The 22,781-nt window shown below is 42.4% G+C and overlaps 1 protein-coding gene across 14 annotated transcripts in view; it reads right to left on the bottom strand.

Annotated features, from left to right (window-relative positions):
• Positions 1–22,781, bottom strand: part of celf2 (cugbp, Elav-like family member 2) — a 1,088,079-nt gene that overhangs the window by 163,210 nt on the left and 902,088 nt on the right. For all 14 annotated transcript variants that reach the window (XM_073066515.1, XM_073066516.1, XM_073066517.1 and 11 more), the window contains one exon: positions 15,888–15,970. In XM_073066515.1, coding sequence (XP_072922616.1) covers positions 15,888–15,970 — 83 coding nt within the window. The remainder of the gene's footprint in view (positions 1–15,887; positions 15,971–22,781) is intronic.

The following is a 22,781-nucleotide window of genomic DNA, read 5'->3' on the forward strand; positions in this document are numbered from 1 at the left end:
GTACTATGACTTACAATAAGAAATATTTATTAAAAATAAGTGATGCTAAAAGAGTGCAAAATAGTGAGATAATGTTGATGGGTTTATGGATAATTCAGAAACCTATCATTGAGTGGAAATTCTCAACAGTCCTAACCAACGAATCTTTGGGCATAAAATCACATGAACCAAGGAATGGTGTGGTACACTGCCAAGGTAGTATGGCACTTAGTGTAATGATATTACAGGGCTCGAAACCCGGGTTCAAGTCCACTGCTGTCTGGAAGGAGTTTGTACGTTCTCCCACTGACCAAGTGGATTTCCTCTGGGTGCTCCGGTTTCCTTCCGCATTCCAAAGACAGATGGGTTAGTAAGTTGTGGACATGCTACACTGGTGCCAGAATCACCGCGACGTTTGCTGGCTGGCTGCAGCATTTCCCAACACTGCATTGGCCATTGATGCAATGGATGCATTTCTTCATATGCTTCGATGTTTTGATGACAAATAAAGCTTAAAGTACAAATCTTTAGATTCAAATGACAGCTGTAGGTTGGAATCATTGTGGGCAATACATTATTTTCTGCAGAATTTCTTTTTTAGCTAGATCTAAACTTTGGCTATCCATTATAAGAAATCTGATGCATAGTCACTTGAGGTTTATTGATTAGTGTGCTCATGTGAAATTCGTCCATTTCTCATCTTGACCAATTTGTTAACCCATTCAATATAGGAAGAACATCAATTGCTCTTTTAAATGGGTTACAAAGAGCAGCAAGAGGTCAGCACTGCAATCGCAAATGGTAACACGTTTGAAATTAGGGTGCACAGGAGAGAGAGTTATTTATGAAATAGTTATCTGATGCCTTTAACCTTCTATCACAGGGAACATGGGCTCAAGTTAAGCCACAGTAGAAAGAAAATGGGTTCAGACAGACAGAGGTTAATTCAGTCACTGAAGCTAGAAAGCTCCTCATACATAAAGGGGGAGAAAATCGAACAGGGTGATGAATATAGGGCTGAAGGTGTTATATTTGAATGTGCGCAGTATACAGAATAAGGTAGATGAATTTGTAGTACAGATACAGATTGGCATGTATGACATTGTTGGCATCAGTGAATCCTGGCTGAAAGATTATAGTTGGGAGCTTATCATCGAAGGATACACATTGTATCAAAAGGACAGGCAGGAACGCTGAGGGGCGGGGTGGCTCTGTTGGTAAAAAATGAAATCAAATCATTTGAAGAGGCGACATAGGATTGGAAGACTCTTTGAGGGCAGATAGCGCTAAGAAACTGCAAGGGTAAAAAGACCCTGGTGGGAGTTGTATAAAAATTCCCAAATAGTTAAAGATGTGGTCTACAAATTACAATAGGAAATAGAAAATGTATGTCAAAAGTTCAAAGTTATGAAAATCATGGGGGATTTCAATATGCAGGTAGACTGGGAAAATTAGATAGATTAGGAGAATGGGCGAAGAAGCTGCAGGCGGAATACAGTGTCAGGAAATGTATGGTTGTGCACTTTGTTAGAAGAAATGAAAGGGTTGACTATTTTCTAAATGAAGAGAAAATTCATAAGTTGGAGGTGCAAATGGACTTGGGAGTCCTTGTGCTAGATTCCCTATAGGTTCACTTGCAAGTTGAGTTGATTGTGAAGGAGGCAAATGCGATGTTAGCATTCATTTGGAGAGGACTAGAATATAAAATGAAGGATGTAATGTTGAGTCCTTATAAAGCACAGGTGAGGCTTCACTTCGAGTATTGTGAGTAGTTTTGGGCCCCTTATGCAGGAAAGGATGCTCAAACATTGGCAAGGGTTCAAAGGTGGTTCACGAAAATGATTCCAGGATTGAAAGACTTATCATATGAGATGTTTTTGATGGTTCTGGGCCTGTCCTCACTGGAATTCAGAAGAATGAGGAGGGATCTCGTTGAAACCTATTGAATGTTGAAAGCCCTCAACAGAGTAGATGTGGACAGGATGCTCCTTGTGGTGGGTGATTATAAGACTAGAGGACACAGCCTCAGAATACAAGGACATCCATTTTGAACAGAGATAAGGAGGAGCTACTTTAGCTAGAGAGTAGTGAATCTGTGGAATTTGCTGCCACAGGTGACTATGGATGCCAAGTCTTTGGGTATATCTAAGGCAGAGTTTGATAGATTCTTGATTAGTCAAGGCTTGAAAGGATACAGAAAGGCGGCAGGAGACTGGGGCTGAGGGGGAAATGGATCAGCCATGACGAAATGATGGAGCAGACTCGATGGGCCGAATGTCCTAATACATGGGAGGATACCAGAATGCCTGGGGGAAGCCCACATGGTCACACGGAGAATGTACAAATTCCTTAAAGATAGTGGTGGGAACTGAACCCCGCCTGGTGATTGCTGGTGCTGTTAACCATTGTGCTAACCATTACTCTACCGTGCTGCCCCTAAGTTTATGGTCACCAGCCTGGAGATGCCAGGGATTGAACCTGGGACCCCATATATGTGAAGATTTAAGAAAAGGTTTGAAAGGTTCTGAGGGGAAACTTTCCACACAGAGAGTGGTGGGTATATGAGACGAGCTGCCAAAGGATTGGAATTGGTTTATTATTCTCCCAGGAAGAGCTCGTCTTCATACAGATCAGATCATTACACAGTGCACTGAGGCAGACCAAAGAAAACAGTAACAATGCAGATAAAGTGTAACAGCTACAAGCAAAGTAACAGTGCAGGTAAACAATAAAGTGAAAGATCATAACGAGATAGATTGTGATGTCAGTATTAGGGAGCTATTTAAGAGCACTATAGTAACAAGGTAGAGGTGGGTACAATTAAGCATAAAAGATATTTTGATGGGTATATGGAAAGGAAAGGTCCGGAGGAATATGGGCCAATTGCAGGCAAATGGGACTTGCTCATGTAGACAATGTGGTTGACATGGACAAGATGGGCCTATTGTATGACTCTGTAAGTGCGGGCTTGTGTTATCAATGGATTGTTGTGATATGGAACACGGTGCTGACTGAACACCAGAAGGTAATTCAACAGTAACCTTTCAAAAGGATTTGGACAAATATTTCAGAAAAAGCTGCAGGTCTCTGTGGAGTAAAATGGAGGAGTTAGCAGGCTCCTTGGATAACTTTGCTAGAGTCCATGCTGGCTCAGTTGGCTTCCTTATGTGCTCTTTGACTCTATTGTTTAATGAATTCATGAAAGTAGTGGGGGGTCACAGACAGAAAGCGCTAGAAAAGAAATTAGTGGAACAATGGGCTCTGTTTGAAAAAAAAACTTTGCAATAGATGATCGATTTTGAGCCAGAGAATGTGCTCATAAGCAATCTTGCAACCAGTCTGTGTCATTAGATTGGTCATAAGTCCTATGCTAATAGCTAATTAAAATCCCATCTAAATTCCATGCCCCATGTTTGACTTTATCAAAAGCGAGCTTTATGACACAGAACCATTAACTACAGTTCTTGTATCCCATGCTTCTCTATCTGCTCTTGTCTTCCTGCATAAAGACTTTCAGTCAAGCACCCAATTAAGATAATGTTTTACAACAGAGGAAACAATGTGAGCTGCTTTCCATTTCTTGTGTATAAATGCAGCAGCACTGCAGAGAGACGCACAATTATTTCCTCAGAAAAATAAAGACCCATTAAATTGCCAGTTGGTTGGAAATCTGTGTTGAATATCTAATTGTATTTGTGAGCCTACTGCCATGTCAAACAAACAACTTTGTCTCTGCGGCATAAAATTGAATTCCTTGCATTTAAATAATCATCCAGATCAATTCTCAAAATGTTGCCTTTTCAAATTAAAATCAAGTCTGAGAAATAAGATGCATTCTTGCCAGTAAACTGTTTTGTGGTTATTCAGATCAATAATTACACGAATCAGAAACAATGGATTTCACATATTAGGTGTACAGAATATCTTAAAGAAGATCATTTGCAAGTAGATCAGCCCAAGTATTTTAACCACTGTACCTACTTGTGCGGGGGTTACTGCAGCATGTCTGACGTTGATCAAATGGGGTCAATGCCCACGTGGGAGTTCAGAGCAGAGGCAGAGAGTTTGCAATGATCCAATGCACAGCAAGTCTTACAACCTTTATCTCTCCTCTGATAAATACTTGATCTTTCCTTCCCTTACCACTTTATGCAATTATTTACACGGCATGGAGCTCATGGAGCACCTTTGCTCCATCCACCACAGGTCAGGGTTTCCATTCTGACCTCCTGTTCCCATTCCAACATGTCAGTCCATGGCCTCCTCTACTGCCATGATGAGGGCACACAGGTTGGAGGAGCAACACCTCATATTTCCTCTGAGTAGCCTTCAATCTGATGCTAGGAACATCAATTTCTCTAACCCAGTAATTTCTTCCTTCACCCCCTTCCCTCTTTTTCCATTCCCATTTCTGGTTCTCCTTTCACCCCTTCTCTTCTTCTCACCTACCTACCAACTCTCTCTGGTGCCCCTCCTCCTCCCCTTTCTTCCTTTGTTCTCTCCTATCAGATTCCTTCTTCTTCAGCCCTTTTCCTCTTCCACCTATCACCTCCCAGCTTCTTACTTTATTCTCCCTCCCCCACTCACCCATTTCCTATCACCTATAAAGCTGGTACTCCTTCCCCTCCCTCCACCTTCTTATTCTGACTTCTGCCCCCTTCCTTTCCAGTCCTGTTGAAGGGTCTCGACTCAAAACGTTGCCTGTTGATTTCACTCCATAGATAGTGCCTGACTTACTGAGTTCTTCCAACATTCTGTATGTTTCGTTCCTTCTCTTGCACTTTATACACATCTTGGAACTTTACAGTCTGTCTCAAATGTTCTATTCCACACAAAAAGCTTATATGTGAGCAGTGACATTTCTCAACACAAGTGCAAATTCTTCAGGATTGCAAATTTCTATCTAATATCACATCATCAGTGTAATGTCTTCATCAAAACTTTGCATTTATATAGCTTTATACAGAACATATTTAAAAAATGCTCCTATGCCCCAGGTTCAATCCTGACCTCCAGTGCTGAGTGAAATTTCCACATTCTCCCTGTGACTGCACAAGTTTCCTCACACATCCCAAAGACAGGGAACTTGGCACGTCAGCTGGTCACAGGGAAGTGTTCGAGGTATGCGGGTGAGTACTGTGGTCTGGAAGCAGCTGGTGAGAGTATGAGAGGAAGAGAACGGGTTTGAGAGTAGGTTTAGGTTAAACAGGTGCTTGATGGTCAGTGCAAACTTGATGTCAGTAGAAGCAGTACAGTCAGATACAATCAATATGCTTAGGTGGCAATTAGATGTGTACCTAGATAGACAAAACTAAAAAGGATATGGACCTAGTGGGGGTAAATGAGTAAAATGGTTGATATGGTTGTGGTGGGCTGAAGGAATTGCTTCTCTGCTGTAGAACTCTACATGCTAGAGTGAAGAAGATTGCACATCTCTGTTACAGGTTACATAGCAACTAGCCCTTTGAGTCTAAGATCTTCAGGATCATCAGAGGAGGCATTTTTCAGTTCAGACATAGTTTTTGAATTGCTTGCTCCTACCTCATGTCTTTAAGAAGAGAAAGACTACAGTTGGCTCACAAACAGCCGAGGAAAGAACACATTGCTGCAAGAGGTTTTTAGATTACTGCTGAATTTCAACAGATGTACCATGGACAGCATTGTTTATTTAGTTCTTGAGATACAGTGCGGAGAAGGCCCCTCTGGTTCTCCGAGCCATGCTGCCCGGCAACCCTTGACTTAACCCCAGCCTAGTCATGAGACAATTTACAATGACCAATTAATCTTTCAACCAGTACGTCTTTGGACTGTGGGAGGAAACACATACAGTCACAGGGAGAACGTACAAACTCCTTACAGGCAGCGCAGGGAATTGAACCTGGGTCGCTGCTGCTTTAAAGCATTGTGCTAACCACTACACTACCGTGCCGCCCATTCTAACTGGTTGCATCACCGTCTGGTACAAAGGGACCACGGCACAGGATTGGAACAAGCTGTAGAAAGTTGCAAACTCAGTCAGCTCCATCATGGGCTCCAGCCTCCCCAGCACCGAGGGCCTCTTCATAAGACGATGCCTCAAAAAGACGGCATCCATCATTAAAGGAACCCCATCACCCCAACGCCGCCTTCTCATTGTGACCATCAAGGAGGAGGTATGGGGGCCTGAAAACACAATCGACGTTTCAGGAAGAGCTTCTTCCTCACTGCTACCACACTTCTGAATGGACAATGAACCCATGCACACCACCTCGGTATTCTGTTCTTATTTTGCTCTCTTCTTGCACCACTCATTTTCTTATTGTAATTTATAGTTTTTATTATTATGTATTGCACTGTATTGCTGCCACAAAACAACAAATTTCATGACATACTGTCAGTGATAATAATTATTAATGCTGGTGATATTAAACCTGATTCTGAAACAATATTGGAAAATGAATCTGGATAATGTACTTCACCTACACATACGAGACCAAGACCAAATCCACTCCAGGAAGACTTTGTCATAAACAGCAGATTTCCCAACACAAGAACTTACATTCCCTTCTTATTGAACTTTACTTTCAGTAGGTTAAAGACTTTTTCTTCCTCCACTCTGTCCTATGAATTGATGATTCTCTACATTAAGAATTTCTATACATTTTTAAATTATTTCCTAATTTTTGCTCATCATGAGGAGATTTATTTATAATTGCAGATTCTACTTGTTTTGAAATGGAAGCTGCAGTGATGCTCCTGGTAAGTTTTTGGCATAGGATTGTCATAATTTCTCGTAGTTAATTGCTTTCAAAATTAAGGATGGGAATCTTCGAAAGTCTACTGTGAAACTAAAATAAAACACAAGAGATTCAGCAGGTGCTGAAAAACCAGGAAACACTGGATGAATTCAGCAAGTCAGCAGAATCAATGGAGGGCACTAAACAATCAATATTTCGGGCCGAGACACTTTATCAGGAGAGGAAAACAAGGGAGCAGGAGCCAGATTCAGGTGGGGGTGGGGGGGGGGGGTGTTGGGAAGGAACACAAACTGTGAGATTAATTTGGATAGTTCCAGTTTACTTCCTTGATACACGGTCACCAATTTGGGTGTGCTGAGTCACGAGATTGCATCAATGACAGTTTTGCACAATTTCAGAACATTTCAAAAGTCAACTTATCTAGTCTCAGCCTGAAACATCAACTCTTTATTCCTCTCCACAGGTGCTGCCCAACCTGCTGAGTTCCTCCAGCATTTTGTGTGAGTTTCTCAAGCTTTCCTCAGTCATCCACACTTTTAAAAATCAGTTAAATTGCATTACAGTAGTTTGTATCACTAATTTAGTTATAGTCTTGCTCCCACTTTCCCCCAGTGAATGCTTGTGGCTTTGAATAATCTCTATTTAAATACTCGTATCCAACAAGGTGTACCACTGCATTTAAAATTTCACTCATCTTCAATATTATACTAACTGGCCTAGATTTATCAGAGTCTGGCTTTCTCCCTTTTGGAATAAAGAAACTCATTTACATTTGCTGTCCTCCAGGTCTCAGACACTTCTCCAATCTTAATGGAGCTCTGGAAAGTATTAGCCAAAACATATTAATCTTCTCCTTTCATTCCTTAAGCATTTTAAAAGGTACCTTATCTAGTCTTGGAGCTTTGTGGTTATTTAATCCTTCTAGTTTCTGCATAAAACATTATTTGCTAAACCCTGCAAGGGCCATGAATCAAATGAACATTGGAAATGACTGACAAAAGAAGTCCATTCAGTTATCTTCTAGACACAAGCCACAACAATAATGGTGCGCTCACCTCATTTTGGCAATCTCTATCAATTAGACTTATTCCTGAGGCAATTCTAGTGACTGAGAGCTTTGAAGATCATAGCACAATGTCCCTTGTTTTCCTAAACATTACATTTAATCTACAACAAAGTGGAGACTTCCGTTGCACACACTATGCACATGAGGCAGAAGTGTATGCATGTCGTATTCCACTTCAAAAATCCAGTTTGCTCATTGAATGGAGCCGAATTTCAGGCAGAGTGTATAAGGCATGTGTGTGCTGCTACCTTGCATTTTCAGTACACCAGACCGAGGACAAATCTCTAGCCTTTCATGGCTGCTATGCTAATTTTGAAAGGTCTGCTTAATTTGCAATAAAAGGAACTGCCATTGGCTGGTTCTACTTGCTTTCTTCAGGACACTGAAATCCGCTGATTTAGCACTCAGTCACCCAAGGATCATTACCCACAGAGTGACAAAAGACTACTACTGTTGGAATCTGTATTGCTGGAGAAACTCAGTGGGTCAGACAGCATCTGTGAAAGCTGAAGTTTCAATTTGAGGTCCTTCGTCCGGTCTAGTGAAGGGTTTCGACCTGAAACAACAGTCTATCTTACTCCACTGATGCTGTCTGACCCACTGAGCTCCTCCAGTATATTACTTTTTAATCATTAATCATAGAACATGGAACACTACAGCACAGTAGAGGCCATTTGGCCCATATTGTTGTACCAAGTTTCTAATCTACTCTAAGATCAATTTACCCCTTTCCTCCTATATAGCCCTCAATTTTTCGACCATCCATGTGTCTATCTAAGAGTTTCTTAAATGTCCCTAATGTATCTGTCTCTACCACCACCAGTGAAAGTGCATTCCAGTTACCCATCACTCTCTGTGTAAGACATACCTCTGATATCCCCCCTCCCCATACTTGCATCCAATCACCTTAAAATTATGCCCCCTGGTATTAACCATTTCCACCCTGGGAAAATTTCTCTGGCGATCTAGTTGTGCACTGATTTTTAAGTATCTCAACCCAGTTCAGGCACAAACTATATCCTTCAGTTCCATTGGTCTGGACAGTATGAAACAGCTCAACGTGGTCCATATTTCTCAGTTTCCTTAAAACCCAAGTAATGCAATATCATCACCTCGACTGCCCCTCTGCAAGCCTCTGTTCAACAGGGTGTAAATGACAACATTACCCACTCATGATTCAAAAGTTCCGCAATGTATAAACTGATCTTAGACGATAGAATAAATCTCACAATCTCACAAAAAAATGCCAAACCAGCAGCTTCCTCCAATAAAAGCAGGGAAGTTTCACAAGAAATATAAACACCAAATACTGGGAGCACAGAACAGATCAGGCAGCATCTCTGGAAATAAAGAGCCCGGAAAGAGAGATTGAAATAAAGTTGAATTTAAGCTTGCCAAAGAAACAAAGAGACTAAAAGAAACACCCTGGTAAGGTGTCTAGTCCTGATGAATGGTCTCAGCCCGAAACGTTCACTGTTTAATCCCTTCCATGGATGCTGACGTGTTGAGTTCCTCCAGCATTTTGAGTATTGCCCATAGTATAGGACTAGATTTTGACATAAGCAACTTCCCTTCTAGCTCGATTAGCAGGGGAAATGCCCAGTCATCTACACAACATGGTGATGAATGTCACTCTGATAAGATGCAGGCTTTTTGCAACCACTCCTCATTAACCAATTTCTATCCTTGCGTATGCTCTGTTTTCGTGCTTTGACAGCCAGTAACATGCACAGTATTCAGAGTGTGCAGATATTAATGGCGTACAAGGTGGCGCAACTAGAGCTCAGCACTGACATCCGAACACATCCCAACAGTTGCTTTATGCCCTGTCACTGATTATTGTTCCAACGCTCCGCTTGCTTGTCGCATCTTTTGATCTCTTTCCTTCTCACACATAATGTTTAGCTCTAAATACCATTAGCTTAATTGGTCTACAGTCTATAAAAGCTGTTATTAACAATTCTCTTAAAATGTGTGCCAAATTCTCATTAACCATAACCATTTAACTTAACAAATCTTTTTAATTCTCCTTATTCAAATTGATGAAATTTGCATTCTATAATACCTACAGTTTAGCAGCCAGGGGTCCACAGCCCAGAACTAACTCTATTAACACAGGGAAGTTGATGGACCCCATCCAACAAAAGGGTTACTGAATACAAACTTCCAGGCTGCTGCATACTAGCACCAATATTGAATAAAATATAAAACTAATGAGCAAAATATGAGCTATTGGAGGAACTGAGCAACTCCTACATTAGGACCTTGTGTATTCAGTAGTACACACACACAAAATTATATGCAGGTTGAACTACTGAGGATCCAAATTCTCAATAACCATAATCATTTAACCTAGCCAAATCTTTTTATTTCTCCTCATTCCAGTTGAAGGAGTTTGCTTTCTATGGTGCCCACAGTCCAGCAGCCAAGAGCTGTCCTGAGGAAGGGTCTCGACCTGAAAAATCAACTCCTTATTCCTCTCCATAGATGCAGCTTGACCTGCTGAGTTCCCTCCAGCATTGTGAGCGTGATCTACTGTGGATTATGTGTTCTGGGGCATCAGGCATGAGTTTGGTAGCCCACAGGGAAGGAGTGTGCTGCTGAAGGGTGGAAAGACCCCCAACGGCACTACAATTTCAGCCTGCTCATAGCCGAGCACCAAGCAATGCAAGCCAACTAGCTGGAAAGGATGGTGCACCACCTTAGATAACTAATATATACCTCCAAGGATGTCACTAAAACATGACGCCAATAAAGGGCTGGGTATTAGACTACAAGACCATAAGATATAGAAGCAGAATTAGTCCATTCAGCCTATCAAGTCTGCTCCACCATTTCATCATGGCTGATCCATTTCCCTCTCAACCCCGTTCTACGGCACTCTCCTTGTGACATTTCACACACTGACTTACCAAGGATCAGTCTACCTCCACGTTAAACACACCCACTGACCTGGCATACATAGCTACCTGTGGAAACAAATTCCACAGATTCACAACCCTCAGGCTAAAGAAATTTCTCTTCATCTCAATTCGAAATGGACATCCCTCTGTTCTGTGCTCTCTGGTGCCAGACTCCTTCATTATAGGAAACAACCTAGCCATAACCATTCGATCTAGGCCCTTCAACATTCAATAAGTTTCAATGAGATTCGCATTCATTCTTCTGAATTCCATTGAGTATGGGACCAGAGCCATCAAACACTCCACACACGATAAGCCTTTCATTCCTGGAATCATTTTTGTGAACATCCTTTGAACCCTCTCCAATGTCAGCACATCCTTTCTTTGAAAAGGGGCCCAAAACTGCTCACAATTCTTCAAGTGAGGTCTCACCAGTGCTTTATAAAGCCTCAGCATTACATCCTCATTTTTATATTCAAGTCCTGTCAAAATGACTGCTAACATTGCATTTGCCTTCCTCACAGCAACTTGCAAGTTAACCTTCAGGGAAGCCTGCACGAGGACTCCAAGTCCCTTTGCACCTTGGATTTTTGAATTTTCTCCCTGATTAGGAAACAGTCTACACTTCGTTTCCTTCTACAGAAGTACATGATCATACACTTCCCAACACTATATTCCATCTGCCACTTCTTTGCCCATTCTCCTAATCTGTCTAAGTCCTTTTGCAGACGCCCTGCTTCTTCAAAACTACCTGCCCCTCTACCTATCTTTGTATCACCCGCAAGCTTGGCCGTTTGGTCTGCCAGCTCGAATTCAAGTTACAATGGTGCAAATAACTTAGCCCCTGTTGCCTGGTTTGATGCAAGCAAATCAATACAACCCCATTGCCTTAACGTTTGACTCATGCATATGCAAATATCTTATGGTCACCATTTTGCCAAACCATATCTCTTAGCCTGTGGACATTTAACTTCAATTTACTGCTTGATATTTACAAAAAAAGTTAATGCTAATTGCAAGCTTCCTGAACTGTTTACATTTATAATAAGAACTGAAGACTGGTTCTTGCTTGAGTTAATATCTTCTATATTCACATAACTCCAGAATTCTCTGGAACATACCATCCTCTTAGCCACTGGACAGAAATCTGTCCCAGGAAGGCCAATCTTTAAGGAGGATCTGATTACCGGTAAGTGGGGCAACAAAAATGCCCTTCACTTTGGATCCCTTCTTCAATTACTAATCTATCTTGTCGGCATGCATACCTACACCTACACAATCTAACATCCCTAATTAGCTTTCTGCAAGACTATGTAGAGATCACACCCTCTTTTCCTCTTTAATCTCTTATAGCTAAAACTCTCAGTAATTACTCTGTGGGCAGGATCACTGCAAGGTAACTTTGTTTCAGCTTCACAGGCAACAGTTCACACTCCATGCCATGGAAGAAGATTATCAGAATAATCTGACAACAAGTCTCTCGGCCCCTTTGACCAATCTGCAGGACGGTTTGGGGTGGTCTTGATCTCTCCCCAGTGGCACTCCCTCCCGGACTGTCCTTTTGATTGTTGGCCCAGTTCAGTGCACTAGCTGAGGGTTATTTCTCTCTCAAAATGAGAGGAGAGGGGTGACCCTCGTTAAAAATATTGAAGGACTTAGAGTATTGAATAATATAGAGTAAAAGTAGAAATGCTTCTGCTTAATGGAAACTCCACACCTAGGGGCCACTACCTGAAGATTGTCCCCAATTGTCCAATGCAAAAAAAAATCAGGAGAAATTGTTGTACCTGGATAACATTGAGAAACTAGGTTAAGTGCATGAATTCTTCCTGATAAAATATTACGCCGAGGAAACATCTGAAGGCGAATGCAGAAGACTAAAGAGATGGATAACTCTCTCCCTCAATGAGCTTTTTATGGGTGCATACAGAGAGACCGCAGTGACTAACTGCACGTGGGCTCTTGGTGGATTGGATTCAAAGTTGACTTGACTAGAGAAGGCAAAGCGTGGAGGAATGTTATTCAGATTGGTCAGGGGTCAGTGCTGAGATCTCTGTTATTTGGACAAAATGTAGGTGGGGCAATTGAGTAAGTGTGCAGACAACAGAAAAATTGGCAAAGTTGTGAAGAGTGCGAAATAGCAAATGGAATTTAATATGGACAGGAGTGAGGTGTTGCACTTTGGCAGGTCAAATGTAGGAGGAAAGATTTTGGTAAATGGCAAGCCAATCTGGAGCAGTGATATCAAGTGATCTTGGGGTACAAATCTACATCTTCCTAAATGTGGCACAGAAGTAGAGAGGGTGATACAGAAGGTACAGAGCATACTTGCCTTTATCAGTCAGAGCAATGAGAATAAAAGTCAGGAATTCATGCTGCAGCTGTATAAAACTTTCATTAGGCTACATTTGGAGTATGATGTGCATTTGTAGTCATCACATTACAGGAAGGATGTAATGGCCTTGGAGAGAATACAGAAGAGGTTCACCATGATGTTGCCTGGACTAGACAGTACACACAGACCCCACTTATCGCTCAGGGGTGGAGCGCTATGTAAATCAGCTCAATGCGGGATAGCATTATGTGGGGTCTGAGTGTATTAGATTTGTGGAGAGACTGGAAAATTTGGATTGTTTTCTCAGAGGCCAAAGGATGACTTGATAGAAACTGTGAGAGACATAGAGAGAGTAGATAGCCCCAAACTTCTCCCCCAGCATGGAAATATGAAATATTAGAGTGCATACATAATCTTAAGGTGGGGTAGGGGTGAGAAGTTTGAAGGAAATTCATGGACTTGTTTTTTGTACCAAGAGGGATAGGTGGTTGGAACTGACTGCCAGGGAAGATGGTGACAGCAGATACAACCGCTATGTTTAAGAAGCATTTTGACAGGGACATGTATAAGAAGGGAATGGAGGGATATAGATCACGTACAGGTAGATGGGTTTAGTTGAATTTGGCACTGATATTGTGGGCCTATTCCTGTGCTGTACTGTTCTATGTCATGCAGAGAGACAAATGCTCCAGGCTCTGTGCCATGTTTAAAAGGTTGCTGATCTGCAATTGACCTGCTTGGCAAGGAGTAACAGTTACTCACCTAGAGCAACTGAGCTATGACCCGAAGAGATTCGGTGGGTCCACAGTCAGACCATTTAGGTTCACTAGATCTGAAAGTTTCTGATACAATACCATGGGCAACACACTAATCCATTCTGAACGCAAATTGAGTGAAGTTCCTCAGGACATTTCTTGATATATTGCAATGTAGCCAGTACAGAAACCTATTGAAACTGCAGAAATGCTTATTCTTTCCAGAAACTAGTTCTGCAAGATCATGTTTGGATAGAATTGGTTTAACAATTGCTTACTCACTAAGCAGATATAACTCTCATCAAAACACACAAATGCTGGATGAATTCAGGGAGTTGGGTAGTATCAACGGAGGGGAACAAACAGTTGATGTTTCAGGTCAAGACCGTTCATTTGGTGTGTGTAGCTCCAGCATCTGCAGAACCTCTTGTATTTAAGGTATAACTTCCATTTATTTATATACAGAGAATGCAAATAATTAAATAAAAACATACCATTTTGAATTTTTGAAAAGTGGCATAATATGGAAAAATAGGTTTTCAGAACATGATTCAATCTAATTCTATTTTAAAAAGAATAATTATTTTACCTTTGCATTTAGCTTGCCAAACAGCAGGATGAATTGAGCATTACTTTGCACCATTTGCAACTACAGATTCTATTCTCAGTCTCTGTTCTCACAGCCCTGATGAAGGAAACAACATGACTGCTGGTGCCTTCTGCCATGAAATCCAAAAGCAAAATATTTCATATTCTCTAGCACTGACTGTAAAGTGAAAAAATGCTGGACATATTAAGTGAGTCAGGCCACATCTGTAGAGACAGAAACAGAACTGATGTTTCAGATCAGTGACTTTTCATCAGAAGTCAAGTTCTGAGAAGTTACAGCAATTTCCATTTTTATTTCACATTCAGGATGGTGTTTCAAGAACAGGCTAAAATATCTGTGTCCTATCATTTTGAACGACTCTTCCTGTGTGTTCCTCTTCCATTGTTAAAACCACCTCCCAAAAATCATCCCAGCTTTTAGCACTGATCTGATTAAACAGGACTTGCTAATCTGAGTGCTCAACATGCTTATTTGGAATTCCACACAATGGGCACCAAATTTAAGAACACAAGAGATTCTGGAAATCCAGAACAATGCACACAACTGATGAATCCTGATGAAAGGTCTCTGCCACAACATTGACCATCTATTTCTCTCCATTGATGCTGTCTACTCTGCTGAGTTCTTCCAGCATTTTGCATGTGTTGACCAAAGACCTACGACTGGTTTTACTTGTGTACATTGAAACATTAAAACACACAGTGAAATGTCAATGGCCAACAAAATCTGAGGACGTGCTGGGGGCAGCCTGCAAGTGTTGCCATGCTCCCTTCACCAACACAGCATGCCCACAGCTTACTAAGCCATATCCCTTTGGAATGGGGGAGGAAGCTGGAGCACCCAGAGGACACACACATGGTCAAGGGGACAATATACAAACTTGTTATGGGCAGCAGCAGGAACTGAACTCCAACCTTTCAACCACTGGTGCCGTAAAGCATTACACTAACTGCTACACTACCATGACACCCTTCTACACTACCATGATGCCAATGTGTTCATAACCCACATTCAATACTTTCCATTCGATTCATTGCAGCATCGTCCATTAATGCATCACCGCATAACCTCCAAACCACAGGAACATAAAGAAAAATTAATATGAAGACAGACAGGTTATTGCAAATCCTGGTCAAAAGGTGGCTGATTTAAGGAGAAACGCCTGCTTTAGTATCTTGAGCCACAACTACAACTATGTGGCTGAAGTCCCTCCTCCTTTATCCCTTTTCCTCTTTAGGACCTTTTCTAAAGTGCAGTGATCAGAAGCCAATGCTGTTCTGTGGTTTATACAGTTTCAACACAACCTTCCATGCTCTTCAGTTTTAACTTCTATCCCGTGGCATTTACAACCTTTTGCCAGGACAAGCAATTTGACTGAAGTGACTTCTTTGTTGGTCACCGATACAGCTCTGGGTTGCCTTGAGGCCTCCTCTAATCTGAACAAGACAGGCATCGACCATCGACCTGAGCTCTGACTTTGCAATAAGATCAGTGATACTCACCGCCGGTAAAGTTTTGATATTGTGCAGGGCATTCTGAGCCTCAAGTGCAGCTTTCCTTGTGTAAAATGTAACAAAACAACACCCTGTAAAGAACAAACAAAGCAAGAATTTAAGAGACTGGAAATTAAAATTAAAGAAGACAATGTAGAAAAAAGTCATTAAGCCAGCAGATATCATTCTGTGCAATATAATTTAAATTATTTAGCTCACCCCCACCTCGCACCACTCAAATTCCAGACCTCATTTGAAGTAATGCCAATGTGTGCAGGGAGCAATTAGGTTTAGATGATTCATCCATTATGTCTTATTTAAATGATTAAAGACTAAGTGTGATTAGGTGGATTTAATATCCGGCAGGTCTGAATATTCTCGAAGCTTGCTGCAACAAGGATCTCCATGTTCACAGGCAATTACCATTCAACATTATATTCTCTGAAGCAGGATTACAAATGAAAATATTACAATCCTCTAAACATAAAAGCATAACAAGCATAAAAAAAACACAAGCCCAGATGACACTTGATAGACACGGTACATCTCTCTCATGATCTCAGTCTTCTATCCATGCTCCAAATTTCGTTTGCGGCATTAAGGGAGTTTCATTTTGATCTCTAATTCTTGTGACTTCTGATGGTTCCAGCCCCACAACCAGAGTGAGATTGCACGGCGATCTGAGGAAGCAATTAAGGCAAGAGGCTGGGAGGAGAGTGCGAAGGGACACAAAACACAGATATTTAGGTGGGTTTGTCTCTCCATTCTGAGTATTGTGTGTCATTTTTGCCACTCTCTTATAGGACGGGCATCACCATGCTCGAAAGAGTGCAGTGAAGACGAACCAGAACGTTGCCAGGACTTGAGGGCCTGAATTGTTGTGACAGAGGTTGGGCAGGGGAAGACTTTATTCTTTCGGATGCAGGAGGCAGAGGAGGGTGATCTTATGGAGAGGTATAACATCATGAGAAGCATAGATATGATGAATGCACACAGTCTTTTACCCCAGGGGAAGGGAACAAAAATCTAAAGGGTATAGGTTTAAGTGAGAGGGCAAAGATTTAAAAGCAACCTGAGGGGTAACTTATTCATGCTGAGGGTAGAGTTTCTATGAAACAAACTGCCAGAGGAAATAGTTGGGGCAGGTACAATAATATCACTTAAAAGACATTTGGACAAGTACATGGATAGGAGCGGTTTAGCCAAATGTGGGCAACTGGATCTGGCTTAGGTAGGGACCTTGGCTGAGCTGGGTCTAGCTGGGCTCCGCATCCTGCTTCCAGGCTGTATGACTTGATGATTCACTGAATACCAAATGCACACACTCACCTTTTAGATCGGTCCGACCTTTGTCCCAGACCCCCCCCCCCCCCAACAGGCCTCCAGCAATGCAGCTAATCTTTTTAGCCAAGGATAGTTTAAGAATCGGGGGTTGGGCGGGGGAATCTCATTGAAACCTATCCAATATTGAATGGCCTAGATAGAATCAACGTAGACAGGATGTTCCCTGTAGTGGGAGAGTCAAGGATCAGAGGGCACAGCCTCAGAATAGAAGGCCAATCCTTTTAGAACGGAGATGAAAAGGAAATTCTTTAGGCAGAGGGTAGTGAATTTGTGCAATTCAATGTCACAGACAGCTGTGGAGGCCAAATTATTGGGTATATTTAAATCAGGGATTGATAGATTCTTGATTACTCAGAGCGCCAAAGGTTATGGGGAGAAGGCAGCAGAGTGGGGTGGAGAGGGCTAATAAATCAGCCATGATCGAATGGCAGAACAGACTTGATGGGCTGAATGGCCTAATTATGCTCCAATGTTATGGTTTTATAACAATGCCAGTTGTAAAATCTACATCAGCATCCCCACAGAGTTCAGAGAATTCAGCACAAAGTATGCTCGCATTAAGGAGGAAGATATGAGCACGTACAGACTGGATAGTTGCTCTCCTGAGAAGGGTACAGAATGGGCCACAGACGTTTGATAAACAGTCCTGACAAACACATCGGGAGGTCTTCGATACTTCAAATGCTTTCTAATAATGTGCAAAGCCTTTTGAGACTTTGAACTTCTGGCAGAACAAATTAAAAAAAACAAAAGAACAATAATAATAAGACCAGACAAAATTACTGCTGCGTTTCCCAGCATTATATTCACATTGCTTTTGCACTACACTGGATGACTCTCCCTGGAGTGCAGCTTTACCAGTTGTGTGAGATGCTGCACAATCAATTGGACCTCAGTTTAACAGAGAAACACACAATCATCAGCTGCAGCCACTTCATTTCCAAGCCCAGACACCTCTTATAGTCTCAGACTTATTGAAAGATAGCACGATAAATGGGCAACACACACAAAATGCTGGACAAACTCAGCAGGTCAAGCCATACTGGCGGCTCTTTATTCCGCTCCGTGGATGCTGCACGACCTGCTGAGTTTCTCCAACATTTTGCATGTGCTACTTCAGATTTCCAGCATCTTGAGAGAATAAACGAGCATGCATCAGCTGAAGATGAAAGCTTCTGCTTGTCCTCCACCAGTAATGTAATGGGGAGGGTGAGTAGAGGTGTAGAATGTGGTATGGTGGGGTCTGTGAGTCCATCGGGGAAGGCAAAGGCCTAGTGTCTGTGAGTCCATCGGGGAAGGCAAAGGCCTAGTGTCCGTGAGTCCATCGGGGAAGGCAAAGGCCTAGTGTCTGTGAGTCCATCGGGGAAGGCAAAGGCCTAGTGTCTGTGAGTCCATCGGGGAAGGCAAAGGCCTAGTGTCTGTGAGTCCACCAAAGCCCCAGGGAAGGTAAAGGCCTAGTGTCTGTGAGTCCATCGGGGAAGGCAAAGGCCTAGTGTCCGTGAGTCCATCGGGGAAGGCAAAGGCCTAGTGTCTGTGAGTCCATCAGGGAAGGCAAAGGCCTAGTGTCTGTGAGTCCACCAAAGCCCCAGGGAAGGCTTGCCCTGAGGCTAGCGGACAGTCTGTATCTGTGTGTGTGGGGGGGGGGGGGTAAGGGGCTTGTTTTGCTGTTTTTGCTGCTTGTGCTCTGCAAACCCAGTTGGCGCTGAAATGTGTGGAGACACTTGTGGGCTTCCCCAGCACATCCTCAGGTTGTCCTGATTGTTAACGCAAATGATACACTGTGTACCTTAAGCTTTTAGTGCTTCTGCTTGAATACATCGGCTGAAGTTTGTACCAAATAGTTCTATCCGAGGACACAGGAGCAGAATTAGGCCATTTGGCCAATTGAGTTTGGCTGATTTATTTTCCCTCTCAACCCCATTCTACTGTCTTCTCCGTGTAATCTTTGACAGCCTGAGTAATCAAGTACCTATCAACCTCTGCTTTAAATATACTCAATTAATTGGCCTCCACAGCTGTCTGTAGCAATGAATTCCTCAGATTCACCACTCTCTGGCAAAAGACATTTCGCATCTTTTGTCTACAGGGATGTCCTTCTATTCTGACACTATGCCCTCTGCTCCAAGATTCCCCCACTACAAGAACCATACTTTTGACATCCGTTTTATCTGGGCTTTTCAATATTCAGTAGGTTTCAGTAAGATCCTCCCTCATTCTCCTGAACTCCAATGATCACAGGCACAGAGCCATCAAATGCTCCTCAAATGTTAACTCCTTTATTCCTGGGATCATTCTTGTAAATCTCCTCTGGGCTCTTCCCAATGCCTTCAGATGCTGGAATCTGAAGTGACAAAAACAATATGCCTGTTGAAGCTAGCAGGTCAAGCAGCATCAGTGGGTGGAGAGGAATTGTCCATGTTTCAGGACAAAATCAGCGAGGGGAGATGGATTCCCTCCAATTCTTTCCCTCCACCCCAACATACATAGATGCTGCTCGACCTACTAAGTTCCTCCAGCTGATTGTATGTAGCTCTCAAAAAAAGATAAAATCCTCTTGCGTCTCTAAGAACACCGACTCCTGATTACAGAACCCTTTCACTGCCATTGATGGTCCTGGCTGAGTGTCCTAAAGGCAGAAATCACAGGCCACGGACTGCAAACCAGGGACGCTGCCAAGTGCAAATTATGGACTCAGATGAAAGCATGCCACAACAGGATTGTTATTACTCTCGTAAAGTCTCTATCTAGCCCTGCATCCAGCGTGATGCTATATTAATCTGCGACTCACTGCTCCGTAGCAATGAATGCCATCTGGATCCTGAGCAGCCACCAAAAACCACAGCTGCTAAAGACCCTGATAACATGCTCCCCAGCCAAAAGAAATCACTGCCACATATTACACCATCCTCTAGCAAGTGGAAAGGATTGTGCTCGGTCAGAGACAGGGTTTCCCGCAGTTCGTGCAGAGCAGATATGGGGTGGAAGTGCAATGCACTCATTTGTGATTTTGACTCCACTCAAGTTTTCTTCATATAACCAAACGAAACCCAAACCTTAATAGAGGTGGACAAGATGCTAAGAGGCATTGATTGAGTGGCTAGACAGAGACATTTTCCCCAGGGCAAAAATGGCAAATACAAAGGAGAATAACTCAAAGTTGATCAGAGGAACGTATAAGGAGATGTCAGAGGTGAGGTTTTTATACACAGAGAATGGTGAGTGCTTGGAACGCCCTGCCAGGGGTGGTAGTAGAGGCAGATACATTAGGGGCATTTAAGAAATTCTTAGATAGGCACATGGAGGGCTGTGTAGGTGGGAAGGGTTAGATTGATCTCAGAGTAAGTTAAAAGGTTGGCACAACATTGTGGGCCGAAGTGACTGTACTGTGCTGTAATGTTCGATGATTCTAAGCCAGGGCACCGTGCACTGAACAAAATATTGGAAATGATAGGGAAACACCAGACAGGATTGTGTGAGGAATGTCAGGAAGAGGAGTCAGTAGAACATGTAATTCCGAGTTGCAGGAGGTATGGGATACAGAGAGAGATGATGAGAAGGGAATTGGGGGTGCAGGAATTCACATTAAAAGGGTTACTGGACATGGGTGAGAGAGCACAGGTCAGGGTACTTTTAGCTTTCATATAACAATTACAGCACGGAAACAGGCCATCTCGGCCCTTCTAGTCCATGCCGAACGCTTACTCTCACCTAGTCCCACTGACTCGCACTCAGCCCATAACCCTCCATTCCTTTCCTGTCCATATACCTATCCAATTTTACTTTAAATGACAATACCGAACCTGCCTCTACCACTTCTACGGGAAGCTTGTTCCACATAGCTACCACTCTCTGAGTAAAGAAATTCCCCCTCGTGTTACCCTTAAACTTTTGCCCCCAACTCTCAATTCATGTCCTCTTGTTTGAATCTCCCCTACTCTCAATGGAAAAAGCCTATCCACGTCAACTCTATCTATCCCCCTCATAATTTTAAATACCTCTATTAAATCCCCCCTCAACTTTCTACGCTCCAAAGAATAAAGACCTAACTTGTTCAATCTTTCCCTGTAACTTAGGTGCTGAAACCCAGGTAACATTCTAGTAAATCTTCTCTGTACTCTCTCTATTTTGTTGACATCTTTCCTATAATTCGGTGACCAGAACTGTACACAATACTCCAAATTCGGCCTTACCAATGCCTTGTACAATTTTAACATTACATCCCAACTCCTATACTCAATGCTCTGATTTATAAAGGCCAACATACCAAAAGCTTTCTTCACCACCCTATCCACATGAGATTCCACCTTCAGGGAACTATGCACCATTATTCCTAGATCACTCTGTTCTACTGTACTTCCTTAGAAGGTTGGCGTCATTCAATGTCTGTAGTGAGATGCTGAAGATATTCTATAGGTCAGTTGTGGAGAGCGCCCTCTTCTTTGTGGTGGCGTGTTGGGGAGGAAGCATTAAGAAGAGGGACGCCTCACGTCTTAATAAGCTGGTAAGGAAGGCGGGCTCTGTCGTGGGCAAAGTACTGGAGAGTTTAACATCGGTAGCTGAGCGAAGGGCGCTGAGTAGGCTACGGTCAATTATGGATAACTCTGAACATCCTCTACATAGCACCATCCAGAGACAGAGAAGCAGTTTCAGCGACAGGTTACTATCGATGCAATGCTCCTCAGACAGGATGAAGAGGGCAATGCTCCTCAGACAGGATGAAGAGGTCAATACTCCCCAATGCCATTAGGCTTTACAATTCAACCGCCAGGACTTAAGAACTTTTTAAAAGCTATTATTAATGCTTTTTGAGATAGTGATTTAGATGCATATCATATTTTTTACTGAGTTAAGTATTGTATGTAATTAGTTTTGCTACAACAAGTGTATGGGACATTGGAAAAAAAAGTTGAATTTCCCCATGGGGATGAATAAAGTATCTATCTATCTATCTATCTACTGCATTCTTCAATGCCCCACCATTTACCATGTATGTCCTATTTGGATTATTCCTACCAAAATGTAGCACCTCACACTTATCAGTATTAAACTCTATCTGCCATCATTCAGCTCACTCTTCTAACTGGCCTAAATCTCTCTGCAAACTTTGAAAACCTACTTCATTATCCACAAACATGAGGAAATTTGCAGATGCTGGAAATTCGAATAACACACACAAAATGCTGGTGGAACACAGCAGGCCAGGCAGCATCTATAGGGAGAAGCGCTGTCGACGTTTCGGGCCGAGACCCTTCGTCAGGACCCATTATCCACAACGCCACCTACCTTAGTATCATCTGCATACTTACTAATCCAATTTATCACCTTATCATCCAGATCATTAATGTATATGACAAACAACATTGGACCCAATACAGATCCCTGAGGCACACCACTAGTCACTGGCCTCCAACCTGACAAAGTTATCCACCACTACTCTCTGGCATCTTCCATCCAGCTGCTGTTGAATCCATTTTACTACTTCAATATTAATACCTAACAATTGAACCTTCCTAACTAACCTTCCGTGCGGAACCTTGTCAGAAGCCTTACTGAAGTCCA

Source organism: Hemitrygon akajei, chromosome 14 (assembly GCF_048418815.1).
Source record: "Hemitrygon akajei chromosome 14, sHemAka1.3, whole genome shotgun sequence".
Lineage (NCBI taxonomy): Eukaryota > Metazoa > Chordata > Chondrichthyes > Myliobatiformes > Dasyatidae > Hemitrygon > Hemitrygon akajei.